Below are 17,773 nucleotides of genomic sequence, written 5' to 3'. Positions count from 1 at the left end.
TACTCTTAGCCCACACCTAATCAGAGACTTGGACTCCTGTTCTCATTGTTGTGTGCAACAATCAAAAGAGAACTGTAGCAGAAGACTCACAAAAGAAGTGTGGAAATCTTCCCCATAAACTTGTTCATTCCTCTTAGCTTCTTGATTTCCTACAGAGGAACACACAATAAAATGTTAGACACCAAGTATGTGACACAGTCTTTGCTCTTGTAAATCCAGCCACAGATACAACTGACAGTAAGTGTGAAGGGAATGTAGAGACTTCATTAAGAAGCTTGAAAAAATGTGTAGAATTTGGAAATGTGTAGAATTTCGATTAATGTTCAGAGCAGGCAGGATCGCAAAACTACATGCATGGGATTACTGAATTTTATTAATGAAGGGACTGCCTGAAGTACAGTCCTAAGACATAGAAGTGTCACTGACTCAAAACTGCCCTCAGAGCTCTCATACATGCATGTACTCTATGTAAGCATCTTCCCAACAAATATATATTGGCTTTCTGATGCTATCATTCATGGCCTGTTGGAAATGCTTCATCCACCTTCCCATCCACTAAACATGTCTGAGAAATGATCCTTCAGCTTCTACTGGAATAGTTCAAATGAGAAGCCCATTCCCTCACATGTAGCCCTTTCTATTGTTGATTCCTACCAACTAGTAGAATGTTCTGAAATCTGAATTGAAATCTTATCATTCCCACCATCTTTTACTGTCCTCTAGAGCTGTGAGGGAGGGACATACAAACATTTGTGAGGACTCTACCAGCCCCTTTCTTACAGCCTTTCATTCCTTCAAGCTCCCAGGTTCCATTTTTACATCAGCACATTGAATATTATGACTATATTTTCACACCTTTCTTTTCTCAATTCCTCTCTACTTCTTCCCTTAAGTCTCATCTTCCTCAGCTTCCTGGTATTTATTTTCTTAAGCTGTCAGTTTTTTCAAAGGAGATACAGAATGGGGATCTACCCCTGCATATACCATACTTTTTAGTTAGTTTGATTGTGGATATATGCCTATGGCCCAATATATGCTTTCCTGTATGTTTATATTTTAGATCTAACTTCTACATAGGAGAGAAAACATATGCCCTGTGTCTCTCTGAGCCTGACGTACTTGAAGCAATATACTTTTTCTTTTAAAAGCTGAAATTTTTTATAGCATACAGTTTCCACAATTTAAAAAAAAATGTTGATGTTTTTAAAGTCTAAAAGAAAAGAATAAATATGAGGGTATAGCCCATGTGATCAGAATCCCTAGAGTTTTTATTACAGCATAGAATGCTGGGCCTTACCCATGAAGTTTCAGATATAGAAAGTTCTTCTAGTGTCCTCATAGTTTGTATTTCTAAAATGTTCCCAGTGATACTGATAATGCTGTCCAGGAGCCATACTTTGGTTATCATGGCTCTGAGCTGAACTTTTCCAGTTCATTCAACTATTGCATTTGGCTTGCTAGAACATTTCCCTGTGAGTAAAATGGCAGGATCTCCCATAGTAGTTAAGGTCTTAGACAACCTGTAAATAAATCAGTATACCCTTGCTACTAGCTATGTGATTTCCAGCACATTATTTAACCTCTTTGTGAAACAATTTCTGTCTTCCTGTCTTGTTAATAACATTATACTCTTCCTTCCCCTATTTTCCCCTCCTGTCCTCTCTTCTGCTTCTCTCTCTTTCTTACCTTCTCTTTTCTCTCTCCTTCTTTTATATGTTTCTTGGCAGTTCTTGGGATTGAGCTTATTTGACAGGCACTCTACCATTTGAGCCACAACTCCAGCCCCTTTTTGCCTTGGTTATTTTTGAAGTAGGATCATTCTACTGTGCTTCCCCTTGTCACTTTGGATGACAGGCACTTACCACCATGCTCAGTCATTGGATCATAAGATGGAGTCCCATAAACTACTTTTTTGTTCCAGCTCTGCTCAAAGCACAGTCCTCCAAACTCTGCCTACCAAGTAGCAAAAATTAGAATCAATTAGAAGCCTGGCTGTGAACCCATTTCTCTATTAGTTGAGGGTAGTTATGCTGTCTTCTTAAAGAAGTTAGTATGAGGACTGAATGAGAGTGTGTACACAAAATGCTACTGTGTGCCTAGCCCACTGTCATAGTCCTGTAAACTTCAGATAGTTACTATAATAAAATATTCTCAGGCATGAGTAACACTACATGGCCTTTTTATGTGAGATTAGATAGTGCCTCATTTTTCCCATGAATATGTATTTTCAAGGAATGATGTTAAATTTTAGGAATAAATATATGCAGCATTCCTGCACAGATATTAGATATTACAACAGTATACCAAATGTCAGAAAAAGGTCATTCAAATAATGCATTTCTTAGAATGTCTCAGAAAGTCTTACCTCCTTCCTCTCCTTCTCCTCAGTCACACAAACAAGCAAAAGTTTGAAGTATCTTTTTAAATTAGATTTAATTTGTACTAGCCGGGTAGCTTAATCTATTATCGGATTTGGTATAGTTAAAGCACATCAGAGAGATTTCCTCAGTTGGTGAGGTTAGGAAGGAAGAAAGGAACTAGGCTTTCAGAAAAGCTTCATGGGTTCTTGCCTCCCTCGTGTCTTGGCTTCTTTCCTTCTACTCCACCTGGGCCTGGAAATTTGCAATAAACTGCAGCTGCCTAATTACCAAGGCTCATTTGGGGAGGTGAGTATATGCAGATCCCCAATGTAACTTAACTGCATTAATATGCCCCTGGGTGATAGAGAATTGGCTAAAGCTCTTTTCAACATTGATACTTGTTTTTGAGTGTTCTGCCTTTCTTATACTTTCTCATTTCCCCCAATGAAAATTGACTACATACCAAATCTCCCAGGAACTTAGTACATTATATAACACTCATGTATACTTACTTGCTTTTGTGTTTCCCATTTCTTCATTGAAGAAACCTTTACCACTCTAAAAGCTTGGATGTATGTATATTTGTATCTTTATACATACACTTTTAATCATGGCTAAGATATCATTTTCAGTGCATCTGGTGCTCTGGAGTTGTTCTTTAATATCACCATTCTTCTTGGCACTGATCTAATAAGAGTTCTGAAACTTGCTAAGTAAAATCATATGTAGCAATCTTCAATACACATCTCTGTGGGTTGGGGAAAAGAGAGGAATTAGTGTGAAACCTGGAAATGTGTATTAAAGAGAAACCTTACATTTAAAAAACTTAAGTAGCTGTCTTCAGCTGATAAATTAATCTTGAAATTCTAACCATAATTTTCAAAATCAAGACACTTAAAAGCCACTTTGAAGAAAAGCAGACAACTCCCCTGAATCTGCCACCATGAAAAGTAGCATTCAGATGAGTAGACATTTTGAATTTTCCTTCTTCTAAGCAACCTTCCTTCCCTGGCCACTTTTCTTTTTTCTTTTTGTTTTTTAATCAAATTTGAGAGCCTACTTAGCAGACTTTTTATTTGAAAATGGAACTATAAAAATTCACCAAGGGGATCTTTGTCTCTAAATGAAGTGAGTCTCAGATGGCTACAGAGAGTCTGTGGTTTCTGTAAAAGACAGAAATACTGAAATTCTGAATCTCCTGGGGACCAAAGGTTGTGAAGCCAGAGTCCTGCACATGAATTGCTAGGCCTGGGCATACCAAGAATAAGAACAGAGTCAAATACTGCCTTGACACTTTCAAATGTTTATTTAAAGTTATCTACTGCTATAGCATCATAAGATGTAACATGAATTATTTAGTAATCCTTAGCATATGCTGAAAAAAAGCTTGTCTTCTAGTTTAGGACTCTAGTTTAGTTGACTTTTATGGTTTGTTCTTCTGAAAGCATAGTTCTTTTTTTAATTAACTTATTTATTTATTGTCAAAGTGATGTACAGAGGGGTTACAGTTTCATATGTAAGGCAGTGAGTGCATTTCTTATCAAAATTGATATCTCCTCCCTCATTTTTCTCCCACCTACTCTCCTCAAGCTGTACAGTTGATTTATAGCATATTGTCTTCTAAGTATTATTGTTGCATTGGTTGACTTTTTCCCCTTTGTCTCTACATTTTGATGCCCCCTTTCCCTTTCCTAATTCCCATAAATGTATATACAATTCCTAGGGTACCAACATCAGTTACAGTGACATCAGGGGGAGAAGAAAGACAAAAGAAGGTATAATTTCACACGCTATGTTGAAAATAACAACAACAATGATAAACGACTTATTTCCATAACGTGGAGTTCATTTTGATTAGCATCATCTTTTGAAAGCATAGTTCTTAAAAGATTATAATGCCTAGCATACTAGAAGAAGTATAATAGTGAAGCATAGCTTGTTTGACACATGTGTTCCTTCTAGAGAAATTCAAATGATTAAGAAAATGCTAATACTTACAAGACAATATGTAGTAAACCATCTGTATAACTGGGGGCTGGTGACTAGCAAGGAGGGGGTGGGAGAAAAATGAGGGAAGAGGTAACAACCTTGACAAGAAATGTACTTACTACCTTACATATATAACTGTAACCCTCTGTACATCACCTTAAAATTAAAATTAGGAATTAAGAAAAATGAAAATGAAAATCCCAATATTAAAATAACAACAGGCAAAATAACAATGACATTTAATTTGAGATCTATCCATCTAGTATATTTGTTTGGAATTAATAAAGAAATTAATAAAATTAATAAAAGAATATTAAGAAATTAATAAAAATTAGTGATTTATGTATTTGTGTAACTAAAAGTTGATTAAAAGATTATGATACAGCATAATCATGTCATAATCACATAGAAATGTATCTAGTAGGATACTTTCAGCCTGAAATTATAAAGCTTGCTTTACATACTGCATTTTGTCTGTGTGTGCTCGCTCTAGGGCTTGAACTAGGACCTGAGTGCTGTCCCTGAGCTTTTTGGCTCAAGGCCAGCGCTCAACCACTTGAGCCACAAATACACTTCCAGCTTTTTTGGTATTTGATTGGAGGTAAGAGTCTCACAAACTTTTCTGCCGGGGCTGGCTTTGAACTGGAATATTCAGATCTCAACCTCCTCAGTGGCTTGGATTACAAGTGTGAACTAGCAATTCCAGGCTGTACTTCTTGTTTTTGATATTTCTCATATTACAAAATAATAATATGTATAACAGCATATTAGTATGCTATACATATTCATGTTATAGAAGGATTTGCTTTTTGAAAATATTTCCTACATGAGTGCATTCACAATACAGTTTTTCAAAGTTTTTATTGTAGAGGTGATATACTGAGAGGTTACAATTACATAAGTCAGGTGTTGAGTACATTTCTTTTTGAAGTGTCACCTCTTCCCTTGATTTCTCTTGAGTTTTTCCCATCTCAACCTCTCCCCTCACACACACAAGTTGTCTAGTTCATTTTCAACATAGTGTCTAGTTAGTAGCACTGCTGAATTAGTTCGCCCTTTTCCCCACCATTTCTGTGCCTCCCCTTCCCCTCTCCAGATCAGATAAATTTACATAGAAGACAAAAGGTACAGAAATGAAAAACAGTAACAAAAGGGGGGAAAAAAGAAAAAGAGACACAAAAATTAAAAACCTCTTATTTCCATTTCTTAGAGTTCATTTTAATTAACATCATTTTATATGATCATATGCACATAGCTATTGATCCATTGTGATCTTCTCCTAAGAATATCCTCCTTTGGTCTCACAGTGTAAATGTTTAGAGTCCTATTTAATTTATCATGTCCAAGTGTAATTTTTTGTCTTTTACTATCCATTGGGTTTACTTGTAGATTTATAGGCACATTGTAATTATTACAAATGATGGAAATCATGCAACTCATGTTTCTTGGGTCTAGTTTACTTGGCTAAATATGATTTTTTCCAAATTTTTCCATTTCTTTATAAATGGGGTAATGTCATTCTTTCGATGGAAGCATAGAATTCTATGTGTATATATGTCGAATTTTCTTGATCCGTTCTTCCAGTGAGGAGCATCTGGGTGGATTCCATATTTTGGCTATGGTAAACAGTGCTGCAGTGAACATGGTTGTGCTGGTGGCTTTAGTGTGGCCTGGTTTGTGGTCCATTGAATAAATTCCCGGGAGTGGGATTGCTGGGTCATAGAGAAGCTCTACAGTAAGTCTTTTGAGGAATCTCCATACTGGTTTCCAGAGTGGTTGAACAAGTTTATATTCCTATCTAGAATGTATAACAGATACTGGCAGGGATGTGGCCAAATAAGAACACTGCAATATACTTACTATTTCAATCAATGTAAGAAACATTTTTTATTTACAATTTTTTTAAAGCACTAGTTACCCAAGGAGAGTTTCATTATATTTTCATACATTTACATAATATGTTCTAAACTTGCTCCTCTTGTCACCTCCTCCTCTCCCAATTCTTAAAAGAATTTCAACAAGTTTCATTGTTTTATTTTCATACATGCATATGAAGTATGTTGAGCATATTCACTCTCATGCACTCTATTGGACCTCCTTTTTCCCATTGCTATCTGCCCCCAACAGATTTTCCCATTATTGTTTATTTTCCCATTATTGTTTTTTCATTACTTTTAGTGTTATTTATTTATTTCACAAAAGGATTTCATAGTGATATTTCGCATGTGCATATGTTATAATTTAGTCAGGTTAACCTTCTCTATTGATCTCTTTCCCTCATCTTTCCACCCATCTCTTTTATCTTTCCTTCTTCTTGTCCCCCCTCCCCAATCTCCCTAAAAAGTCACAGTTACAACACAGAGGTTTGACTGTGGATGGATGGATGGATGGACAGGTGCATGCACACATTTTTTCCAGCCCTTTTGAGGTTTCTCACCCTAAGTCTGCCTACAGTATTGGTCATTTTCTGGTCTTGAGTTTCCATCTTCCCCTCTGTCAGTGCTATTTGCACTTATTTCACAAATCTGTATCCCCAGCTCCATCATCTCTCTCAAGCACCTGACTAATATTTCTGACTGGGCACTGGACCTACCTGGACATCTATGAATACTTAACTCAGTATGTCTGTTGAGTTCTTTCCTTGAAGTCCTGTTTCCTTCTAGTCTTTCAAGTACTAAGTTAATGAACACCAACATGTCTGTCTGAATGATTATATATTTATTGTTAATAAAGCCCAATTGATGAACTCTTACATTGTCTTTTAGATTATCATCTGTGGAAGGCAGATCATCTGTAGTTATTTGTCTCAAAGCATAGAACTAAAAGTCGTTCAGCATTACATCGGTCAAGATGGTCAAGCCGTAGTTCGAGAACATTTTGACTGTCTCACAGCAAAACAGAAACTACCCTCATACATATTAGAAAACAGTGAATTGACAGAGTTGTGTGTTAAGGCCAAAGGAGATGAAGATTGGTCAAGAGATGTGTGTCTGGATCCCAAGGCTTCTGAGGACAGCACTGTCATCCAGGTATGAGAAGTCATACAATCTAAAAGAGAGCAGCAAGGAAAATTGTCACGTTTTTATCCTGAGAGAGCACCTAATTTGTTAAAAATACTACATTTTAATGTTATTGAGAAGTAATAATGTACAAAAGGGAAGAGATCTGAAAATTATCTAGCAAAGCTTTGTATAGTGCTTCTTAAATGGTTGCCCTCCTCTTCCTGGAACCTTGGAAAAGATTCTGATGTACGAAGTCTGATGGGGGTGGAAGGAAATACAGGGTGGCAGCCTCTATACTTGAGGACTTTTCATGGTGGTCAGTTCTTTTTATCTCTTCCTCAGTCTTCACCATCATCATTTTTATTCCCCAAAAGAACACTGTCTTCTTTCACATTTTCCATTGCAAAGCCCTTCTATGAAATCAGCTGTTAATTCTGCTCTTTTTTTTTTCTTTTTTGCTAGTCCTGGGGCTTGAACTCGGGGTCTGAGCACTGTCCCTGGCTTCTTTTTGTTCAAGGATAGCACTCTAACACTTGGAGCCACAGCACCACTTCTGGCTTTTCCTGTATATGTGGTGATGAGGAATCGAACCCAGGGCTTCATATATACAAGGCAAGCACGGTAGCACTAGGCCACATTTCCAGCCCTGCTCTTCTTCTTTCACTATGATAAAATCTGACTGTGCTTGCCTTGTGAGTGGCTTTTCTTATATATAACTTTAAACATTTTTATCATCCAAACTAATACTGTATCTGTGTCTTATTTTGATTAATTAGTAGACTAGTTAATATGTAATAGGACCCTTTCCCATCTCATTTGCAGGTGCCCGCTTCAGACAGTTCTATTATTTATGTCTGGTGCACAGTTTTGACTTTGGAACCCAACTCTCAAGTGCAACAACGAATGGTGAGTGCTTTCCCAACCCTGAAATATGGTATGTGACTCTGACCTTTCCTGCTCTGAAATAAATTAAGGTCAGAGTGACCCAAGGAAGAGATTTATTGCAAGTTTGTTTCAGCATCAAACAGCTGGAATACTGCAACAAAGCAAATATGAAAGTTGTTCTGTCGTTTTATTTTTATAGATTGTGTTCAGCCCTCTTTTTATCATGAGGAGTCATCTTCCAGATCCCATTATCATACATTTGGAGAAAAGGAGTCTGGGATTGAGTGAAACACAGATTATTCCAGGAAAAGGACAGGAAAAACCACTGCAGAACATAGAACCTGACCTTGTACATCACCTAACATTCCAAGCAAGGTATTGGCAAAATACATTATATCATATTTTATTTTATTGTAATGGTGATATACAGAAGGGTTACAGTTATATAAGTAAAGTACTGAGTACATTTCTTGCTGAGCAGTGTTACCCCCTCCCTCATTTTCTACCACTTTCTCACCCCCCCTCAACTCCCCTCCCCACTAAATTGTAAAGTTAATTTCCAATATAGTATCTTGTGAGTATCCCTGTTGCATTGGTTCACCCTTTGTCCTTCATCTCACCATTTTGTTATTCCCTTTCTCTTCTCCAAATTAGATAAACAAGATATATACAAGACACTAGGTATCAAAATCAAAATAGTGATAACAGGGGTAAACCAAAGGAAAAAAGAAAGAAAAAAGAAATAATGGGGCTGGGAATATGGCCTAGTGGCAAGAGTGCTTGCCTCGTATACATGAAGCCCTGTGTTCGATTCCTCAGCCTCAGCACCACATATATAGAAAATGGCCAGAAGTGGCGCTGTGGCTCAAGTGGCAGAGTGCTAGCCTTGAGCAAAAAAAAAAAAAAAAAAAAGAAGCCAGGGACAGTGCTCAGACCCCAAGTTCAAGCCCCAGGACTGGCCAAAAAAAAGAAGAAGAAGAAGAAATAATGTCACACAGTACATTAAAAAAAATCATTTCCGGGCTGGGGATATGGCCTAGTGGCAAGAGTGCCTGCCTCATATACATGAGGCCCTGGGTTCGATTCCCCAGCACCACATATACAGAAAATGGCCAGAAGTGGCGCTGTGGCTCAAGTGGCAGAGTGCTAGCCTTGAGCAAAAAGAAGCCAGGGACAGTGCTCAGGCCCTGAGTCCAAGCCCCAGGACTGGCAAAAAAAAAAAATTGTTAAAAAAAAAATCATTTCCTTATCTTGGAGTTCATTTTAATTAGCATCCTCTCATATGGCCATATGTACATAACTATTGAGCTATTGTAATCCTCAGCTAGGACTATCCTAAACATATTCTAATTATTACAAATGAGGGAAACTATGGAACCTATGTTTCTTCAGGTCTGGCTTACTTATTTAATATGATTTTTCTCAAGTCTTTACATTTCCTTGCGAATCGGCCAATGTCATTCTTTCTGATGGAATCAAGGAATTCTATTATGTATATACACCACATTTTCTTGATCCATTCATCTACTGAGGAGCATCTGGGCTTGTTCCATATCTAAGCTATGGTAAATAATCCTGCAGTGAACATAGTTGTGCTGGTAGCTTTAGTGTGTCCTTGTTTGTGATCATTTGGGTAAATACCCAGGAGTGGGATTGCCGGGTCATAGGGAACTCTATGTTTATTTAGTCTTTTAAGGAACTTCCCCACTGTTTCCCAGAGTGGTTGAACAAGTTTACACTCCCATCAACAGTGTAGTAGTGTTCCCTTCTGGCCACATCCCCACCAGCATGTTGTTATGTATTTCCTTGGTAATTGCTATTCCAACTGGGTAAAGTATAAACTCAATGTAGTTTCAATTTACACTTCTTTTATGGCCAGAGATGTTGAACATTCCTTCATGTGTCTATTGGCTGTTCTCATTTCCTCTCCAGAGACGTCTCTTTTTCATTATTTAGGCCACTTATTAATGAGGTAGTTGTTTCTCTGAGGATTTGTTATTGGGAGATATGTTTTTGATATGAAGCCCTTGTCTGTTGTATAGCTAGTAAAGATCTTCTTTAAGTCTGTAGGCTTTCTGTTTATCTTGCTAGCTATATCCTTTGCCTTGCAGAAGCTCTGTAGTTTAATGCAATCCATTTATCCAGCATTTCTTTGATTTGTTGTGCTTCAGGATCTTTATTTAGGATGTTTCATCCTGTGCCAAGGAACCTTAGTATATCCCCTATCCCTTCCTGTAATATTTTCAGGCTATCTGCTCTTACCTCAAGGTCTTTGATACATTTCGAGTTGATTCTGGTGCAGAATGATATATAAGCATCTAACTTCAGTTTTCTATGTGTGTATAGCCAATTCTGCCAGCACTATTTACACTATATTTTTATGTTTTCTTAAAACAATTCAGTTGAAAAGAAACCTGATACTATTGGAAAAGGAGGAAACATAAATGGAGTTTAGTGTATGATTTCTTATTTTAGAAGAAAGTTATTTTTAAATTGCCCTGCCTAGTATTCTCTTCTTTTCTACAGATTTACATAAAATTTAGCCTTTCTCATTAAGCTTAAGAATTACTAAGAGGAGAGTTGGGTATGGTGGTACACATCTAATCCAGCTTTTTTGGAGGCAGAGACAAGAGAATTGTGATTTGAAGACAATCGAGGCTAAAAGTCAGTGCAAGACCCTATGTGAAGAGCAAATTGACTGAGGTTGTTGCAAATAGTTGCAGTACTGCAAGTGTTGCAGTACAAGTACAGTACAAGCATGAGCCCTTGGGTATAATCCCTATACCACACACTCAAAAAAAGAACTAAGAGTGATAAGCAAAAAGATAATTTGCTGAGCACAGGTGGCTCACACCTATAATCCTAGCTACTCAAGAGGCTGAGATTTGAGGATCACAGTTTGAAGCCAGCCCAGGCAGGAAAATCTGTGAGACTCTTATCTCCAATTAACCACCAGAAAACCAGAAGTGCAGCTGTGGCTTAAAGTGGTAAAGTGCCAGCTTTGAGTGAAAGAGCTCAGGGACAGTGCCCAAGCCCTGAGTTCAAGCCCCATGCCATATGAGCATGTGTGTATGTGTGTATGTGACATATGACATATATAATTTATATTTAATTGACTCATTATGTTTTAGTTGAAAATATGACTAGAATTCTCATCTACACATGGGCAGATGAGGAAGAAAAGCCAGCACCCAGATCATCCCAGAACTATGTCATAAATTCCTAAATCACAACAAATAGGCTCAGTCTTATAGAAAAGTGTTAATCTGAACTATGTATTTTTTCACTAAATTATAGACCACTTTAGAAATTTATTTTTTTGTTTTTTTCTCTTCATTTCCTAGGGAAGAATATGATCCTTCAGATTGTGCTGTTCCCATTTCAACAGCACTTATTAGGCAGATAGCCACTAAAATTCACCCTGGAGGCACAGTTAATCAGATCCTTGATGATTTCTATGGGCCTGAAAAGTTCGATGTCCCTACGTGGCCCTATAACAAGAAGGATTCTGACAGGTACCATTGCTTAGCAATCTTTTTTCATACATACTTGTAAACATTAAGAATTCTAGATACTGTAAAATGGTGGCAGTAGGGGGGCGGAATTTACATATATTTGGCAATTTCTGATCTTTCATCATCTAGTTAGGTATATTTTATAGTATTTTTAACGTATAATATAGAACATAAGTGTGTGAAAAGTTGTTTTCTCCTTGCACATTGGATGAGTCTGTTATGAAGAGGCATCATACAGGAGCATTGTGTGTCTGGAGTCCTTAAACATATTTCATGAATACTTAAGTCATCATATTTCATTGAGTCTCTTGGATGTGGTATTTGGAACAGGAATGAACAGCTGAGTCAGTGGGATAGCCCAATGCGAGTGAAGCTGTCAATCTGGAAGCCATATGTTAGAACGTTGTTGATAGAGCTTCTACCCTGGGCCCTGCTTATCAATCAGTCCAAGTGGGATCTCTGGCTATTTGAAGGAGAGAAGATTGTTCTACAGGTTCCTGCTGGCAAAATTATTATCCCTCCTAATTTTCAGGTACTGTTAACTTTTAAAATGAACCTGTCTTTTTTCTCAACAACTAGATGTTATTCTGAGGTTGCCTTTATGATTTTAACAGCGTGAATCATCTGTGAAAAACTGTCCTGGTAGGTGCATACGTAAGGGGTGTGGAATGTTCTTTGATATTCAGATTTTTCAGATGTCTTTTTTTCCCTTCAGCAGTATTCATGGCTTATTTGTCATTAAATGTGGTAAGTTATACTAGTTACATTCTCATTTCTATTGCATACAGAACATTTGACAAGTATGAGGGTTTGTCTTCTCAAGGCGTAAAGGATACAAAGCCATATTATGTCCTAATCCATGCCCTGGATAGTCTTTGCAGTTCTGAAAATTCTCTGAAATCTGAACGGCGCTAAGGCTTGCTGGACATTCATTTTTTTTTTATCAGAGCCTACTTTCTTTAATAAATGAACTTGAATATCTGTAATTAGGAATATTCACCTGGTTGTGTTGTTTATAACAGCATGCAATTATTAATGCCACAGAACAAGGAAAAGCAAGCTGTAAAATAAAATTTCAGAAGAAGACTTCATACTCTGACTCAAAAGAAACAACTTTATATGGCTATGAAGACATATAAATCTGTAAGAAAGTAGAGTAAGCTGGGTGCCAGTGGCTCATGCCTGTAATCCTAGCTACTCAGGAGGCTAGATCTGAGACTGCAGTTCAGAGCCAGCCCAGGAAGGAAAGTCCATGAGACTCTTATTGTCCAGTTAACCACCAAAAAACTGGAAATAGAGCTATGACTCAAGTAGTAGAGCAATAAAGCTCAGGAATATCACCAGGACTGATATGCACAGAAAGAGAGAGAGAGAGAAAGAGAGAGGAGGGAAGGAAAAGAGAGTTTTAAAAATCATAAGAAAAGTATTTTCCCAATAAAAAAGAACATCAGAATTCTTTTTTCTTTTTTTTTTTTTGTTTTAGTCCACAAATACCTTTATTCAGTTGCATTTTTCCTTTAAAAAAATCAAATGCCGTTACCTTATGGAACTGGAATGTTGACCTATGTGGACCTAATGTTGCAGATTATTCTCTTGTCAAATGTATTGAAACCTTTCAGTTTTTAAGCCTTTGGTAGCCACATCTTGAGTGTGGTTTTCCCCCTTTATAAATGTGGATTTCAGTTGTGAATCATAAAAGGCATTGGAAACCATGATTAAATATATGTTGTCATTACCCAAAAAAAATGGGAAGCTATTTGGCTGCCTTAGTTAGACCTATTATGTGGTATTTTAAAATCGTATAGATTGGTGTTAAAAAGTACCAGGGTGAAGAAAAATAATTGAAGAATTCTTTTTTAGGAGGCTTTTCAAATTGGAATATACTGGGCAAATACAAACACTGTGCACAAGTCAGTAGCGATTAAACTGGTCCATAACCTGACATCTCCAAAGTGGAAAGATGGAGGTAATGGTGAAGTTGTGGTATTAGATGAAGAAGCACTTATTGATGCAGAAATAAGACTTGGTGCTTTCCCAGGACATCAGAAGGTACGATCAAAGTTGATGAGGACTGGGGCCAATAGCATGACATATTCATAATCTATTGAAATGAGTGTGTGTTTTTTTCTTTTTTAATCTATTTTCTGTATTATTTATCCTAAGTAAGTTGTAACAGTGAAATGCTTGATTTCTTAACTTAGATCTCTGTTTTACAGTGGATTTTTCCCCTCTACTAGTGATAAAAGCTGTGTCACATAATTTCATCCAACAGCCATACTCAACAGTCACTTGATTTATAGTATGCAAATGAATTTAGTTCAAAATACCCACAAACTGTACCAGTCCCTCATTCTTTAAAACAAGAAATATTAAGTAGATAACATTGTAAGAATTTGGTAAAAGGACAAAGTCTACTGCAGCAAAGGATAGCTTCTGAAATGGACATCTTGAACAAAACAGTGAGGACCAACTGATTTTCTCATAGATTCAGTGTCTGAAGAGGGAATTGCATTCTTCAACTGTGGACTAGTTTCATTTGTTTTAGAGATAAAGTTTTAGATACACTCTATATTTAGATACAAATGGGTATATAAAAGATATACTTATTTCTAATGTTTGTCAGCATAAATCTAAAACCTATGAAATCCAATAATAATAATAATCTAGTAACCAATAATAATAAATAATAGTATGTACAAATGCACAATGTTATTCTATGTCATGTATAAGTCACCTGTTCTGCTTATATCCTATACCTTCATTATTTTGGCTGTCCCAAATGAGAAAAAGAAAAGATTGTTCACAGATTAGTAGAATTCACAATAACATTTCTCTGAGAAGAAATTGGGCTTTGGATAACCCTCTCTGAAGAATCCTTTGAGAAAATTTAGAGTCGGTTGGTCATTTTTTGTGTGTATGTGTGCCTGTCCTAGGTCTTGAGCTCTGTGCTTGGGCACTGTCCCTGACCTCCTTTCTTTCTGCTCAAGGCTAAAACTATACCACTTGAGCCACAGCTCTATTTCAGGCCTCCCCCCCCCCTCTCTCTCTCTCTGTGTGTGTGTGTGTGTGTGTGTGTGTGTGTGTGTGTGTGTGTGTGTGTGTGTGTGTGTGGTTAATTGGAGATAAGAGTCTCATGAACTTTCCTGGCTGGGCTTGGCTTTGAACTGCAATCCTGTGCCTTACTTAGTCTCCTGAGTACCTAGTATTACAGGCCAAGTCACTGGCGCCTGGCTCATTTGGTCAATTTTTAAAGAATAAATTTCCCTAAAATAAAAAGTCAGTTTTTCTTCAGCATTTAAGGGTGGTATCAATTTCCTCAAAATTGTCTGGGCAACACATGTTTATGTTCTACAGGCCAAAGTACTATAGCATAGGTTAAATGGCAAAGGCCTGTAAATATGAGTCCCTAAAGGTGAATAGTTGTAAATCAAGAACTACCATCCAAACCTGGAAAATATGTTACAATGTACAGCCAAATAAACAATACCCTAACCCCTCACAAAGTCACCACAGCAAGTGCTAATAAATGTTTGTGAATGAAGGAGCTGTTGGAAAATGTACTGATTCCCAATTGATCTTTAGTAATAACTCAAACTTGTGAGTCTTGGGAATAACTTTATACTCTTAAAAATTATTGGAGACTCCCCAAATCTTTTATTTCTGAGGGTTGTATCAATTGTTACAGACTTAAAACTAAGGCAGAAATTTTTAAAGCATAAGAATTTTAATACATTCCATAAGCCATCCAAATGATATGTTACATTGCCTGTGGGAAAGTCCACTATACACTCATGAGGAAATTAGCATGAAAAGATAGTGTCTTATTACTATTTTTAAAACATTTTTTTGCCCTGGGCACTGGTGGCTCACATCTGTAATCCTCACTACTCAGGAGTCTGAGATCTGAGGATTGGAGTTTGAATCTATCCCAGGAAGAAAAGTCCTGTGAGACTCTTACCTACAATTAACCACTCAAAAACCAGAAGTGGAATTGTGGCTCAGAGTGGTAGAGTGTTAGCAAAAGAGCTCAGGGACAGCACCTGGGCCCTGAGTTCAAGAAGCCCCACAACTAACCAAAAAAAAAATCATTTTTCACTTTGAGACACACACCCCCACCTTGTTCAGAGATCCCCTATGAGTGTCTAGAACACTTTCTGAGAACTGATGTCCGAGATTACCACTTACTAAATGGCTAGGTAGAATTTCCTCTGAGCTGATGTTCCTTAAGTAATACAACAAAGCAATGGAATGATGAATGTCGTAGTAAATAGCAACGCTATAGAGCCAGACCTCATGGATCCCAAACCCAAGTAGGCCTAAGTTGTCCAAACTCTCCTCATTCCTTAAGAGACACTTTGTAAGATCACTGCTATAAAGACCTTGAGGAGTAGAGATGCTGGGTTGAACCTAATGGAAGATGTGTGCTACTTGCTTGCATATAAGAGCTCTATACATATCATGTGAGATAATTTACAAACGAATCTGAAAATCTCATCTATCACTGCACAAGAGCAGCAGAAGTACCTGGCTTGCTGAAGAGTAAACGCTGGCCAAGTCATTTTTGAGACTGAAAGGGAATACTGTTAAGTACGCTGGACAATAATGTTGATGCTATCCTGAACAAACCAGATAAAATAAGTTTGAGAGTTTGCATATGATACATGTCATCATCATTATGTAAAAATTGTTCTTTCTTTCCTAAATTATCTTGTAGTTGTGTCAGTTCTGTATTTCCTCCATGATACAGCAAGGTATACAAATTATTCAGATTGAAGACAAGACTACAATCATCAATAATACACCATATCAAATATTTTATAAACCACAGTTATGTGTCTCTAATCCTCATTCTGGAAAGGAGGTAAGCCATCCATAACACAGAGGTTTTGTTTTATAAATCAACAACTAGAATTGACTTTTTGAGCCTAGTGCAAAGAACAAGGTGAACACTAAGTATAGGTAATTTAGTGTTAGTAATTAGATGCTGTAATTACAACTGTGATTGGCCAGTGCTTCCAAGTCATTAATGAGCAGAAATCCTCCAAGGGAGCAGATCCTGACTCCTTGCCCCATTAGTTCCGCCTCCACTGCATCTGCTTAGATTCTCTAGCATTAACTTTTTGTTACTCTGGAAGATTTTCTAAACCCACACTAGCAGAGAAGGAGACTGGCTCCTAACTTGCATGAAAAAGAACATCTGCCTTGTAAGCCACAAGACCTGAGGAGCCCTGTTAACTGAGGGTTAGGACTGAACTGAACCACAGTCCGCCAGCTTTGTGTCCATGAGGGTTTTAATGTACCAGCTCATTTCTCTTGACATCTCAGTGACAGGATATAAGACAGTTAACAGTAACTCCTAAAATTATTACCATCTCAAAAACATACAGGCATACTGATAGAACAGAAAAGCCCTGAGTTCAAGCCCCAGGACTTGGGGGGCAGGGCAGGGAAACTAGTCACAGTGGCAAACACCTGTAATCCTAGCTACTCAAGAGGCAGAGATGCAGAGACTTAGGGACATTGAGGAAGTCCCAAAACCAGAAACAGAGAACCTGGCTTTTGGCTGGGCTTTGTGATTTGGATTACATCCTCCCCTTCACATCATATTTCTAACCCTCTGACATCAGTAGTTTTGTAAATAAATGGGGAAAATAAGAACTTTTTTTTCTGGGTTTGAATTCAGCTTTTCATTATCAGGAGGCTCTAGAGTAGGGGCAAGAGGAAAATTACTAGAACACATGCCAATTCCTTCATCTAGTCCTCACCAACAATGCAGAGGTTCATGATCTCTCTTTCCTACCTGGACAATTAATGTTTGTTTTTATTGATATTTCAGTGACCCAGAATAAAATTCTATTGTTCTGACATTTTTGTAAATACCACACACATTGCAAGGTAAAAAATGTAATACTCTAATCCTATTTTATTATTCTACTATATATATTTTTTTGCCAGTCTTGGAGCTTGAACTCAAGACCTGGGCATTGTCCCTGAGCTTCTTTTTGCTCAAAGCTTGCACTCT

The 17,773-nt window shown here is 37.3% G+C and overlaps 1 protein-coding gene across 7 annotated transcripts in view; it reads left to right on the top strand.

Moving 5' to 3' along the window:
- The window catches only part of Vps13b (vacuolar protein sorting 13 homolog B), a 535,466-nt gene that overhangs the window by 474,891 nt on the left and 42,802 nt on the right, over positions 1-17,773 (top strand). For all 7 annotated transcript variants that reach the window (XM_048359303.1, XM_048359299.1, XM_048359305.1 and 4 more), the window contains exons 45-51: positions 7,115-7,378; positions 8,174-8,257; positions 8,436-8,611; positions 11,581-11,751; positions 12,082-12,283; positions 13,612-13,800; positions 16,466-16,612. In XM_048359303.1, the coding sequence (XP_048215260.1) occupies positions 7,115-7,378; positions 8,174-8,257; positions 8,436-8,611; positions 11,581-11,751; positions 12,082-12,283; positions 13,612-13,800; positions 16,466-16,612 (1,233 nt within the window). The remainder of the gene's footprint in view (positions 1-7,114; positions 7,379-8,173; positions 8,258-8,435; positions 8,612-11,580; positions 11,752-12,081; positions 12,284-13,611; positions 13,801-16,465; positions 16,613-17,773) is intronic.

This window comes from Perognathus longimembris, chromosome 12 (genome assembly GCF_023159225.1).
Source record: "Perognathus longimembris pacificus isolate PPM17 chromosome 12, ASM2315922v1, whole genome shotgun sequence".
In the NCBI taxonomy this organism is placed as follows: Eukaryota; Metazoa; Chordata; class Mammalia; order Rodentia; family Heteromyidae; genus Perognathus; species Perognathus longimembris.
The sequence above is the reverse complement of the archived record's forward strand: the minus strand, read 5'-3'. Positions and strand labels throughout refer to the sequence as shown.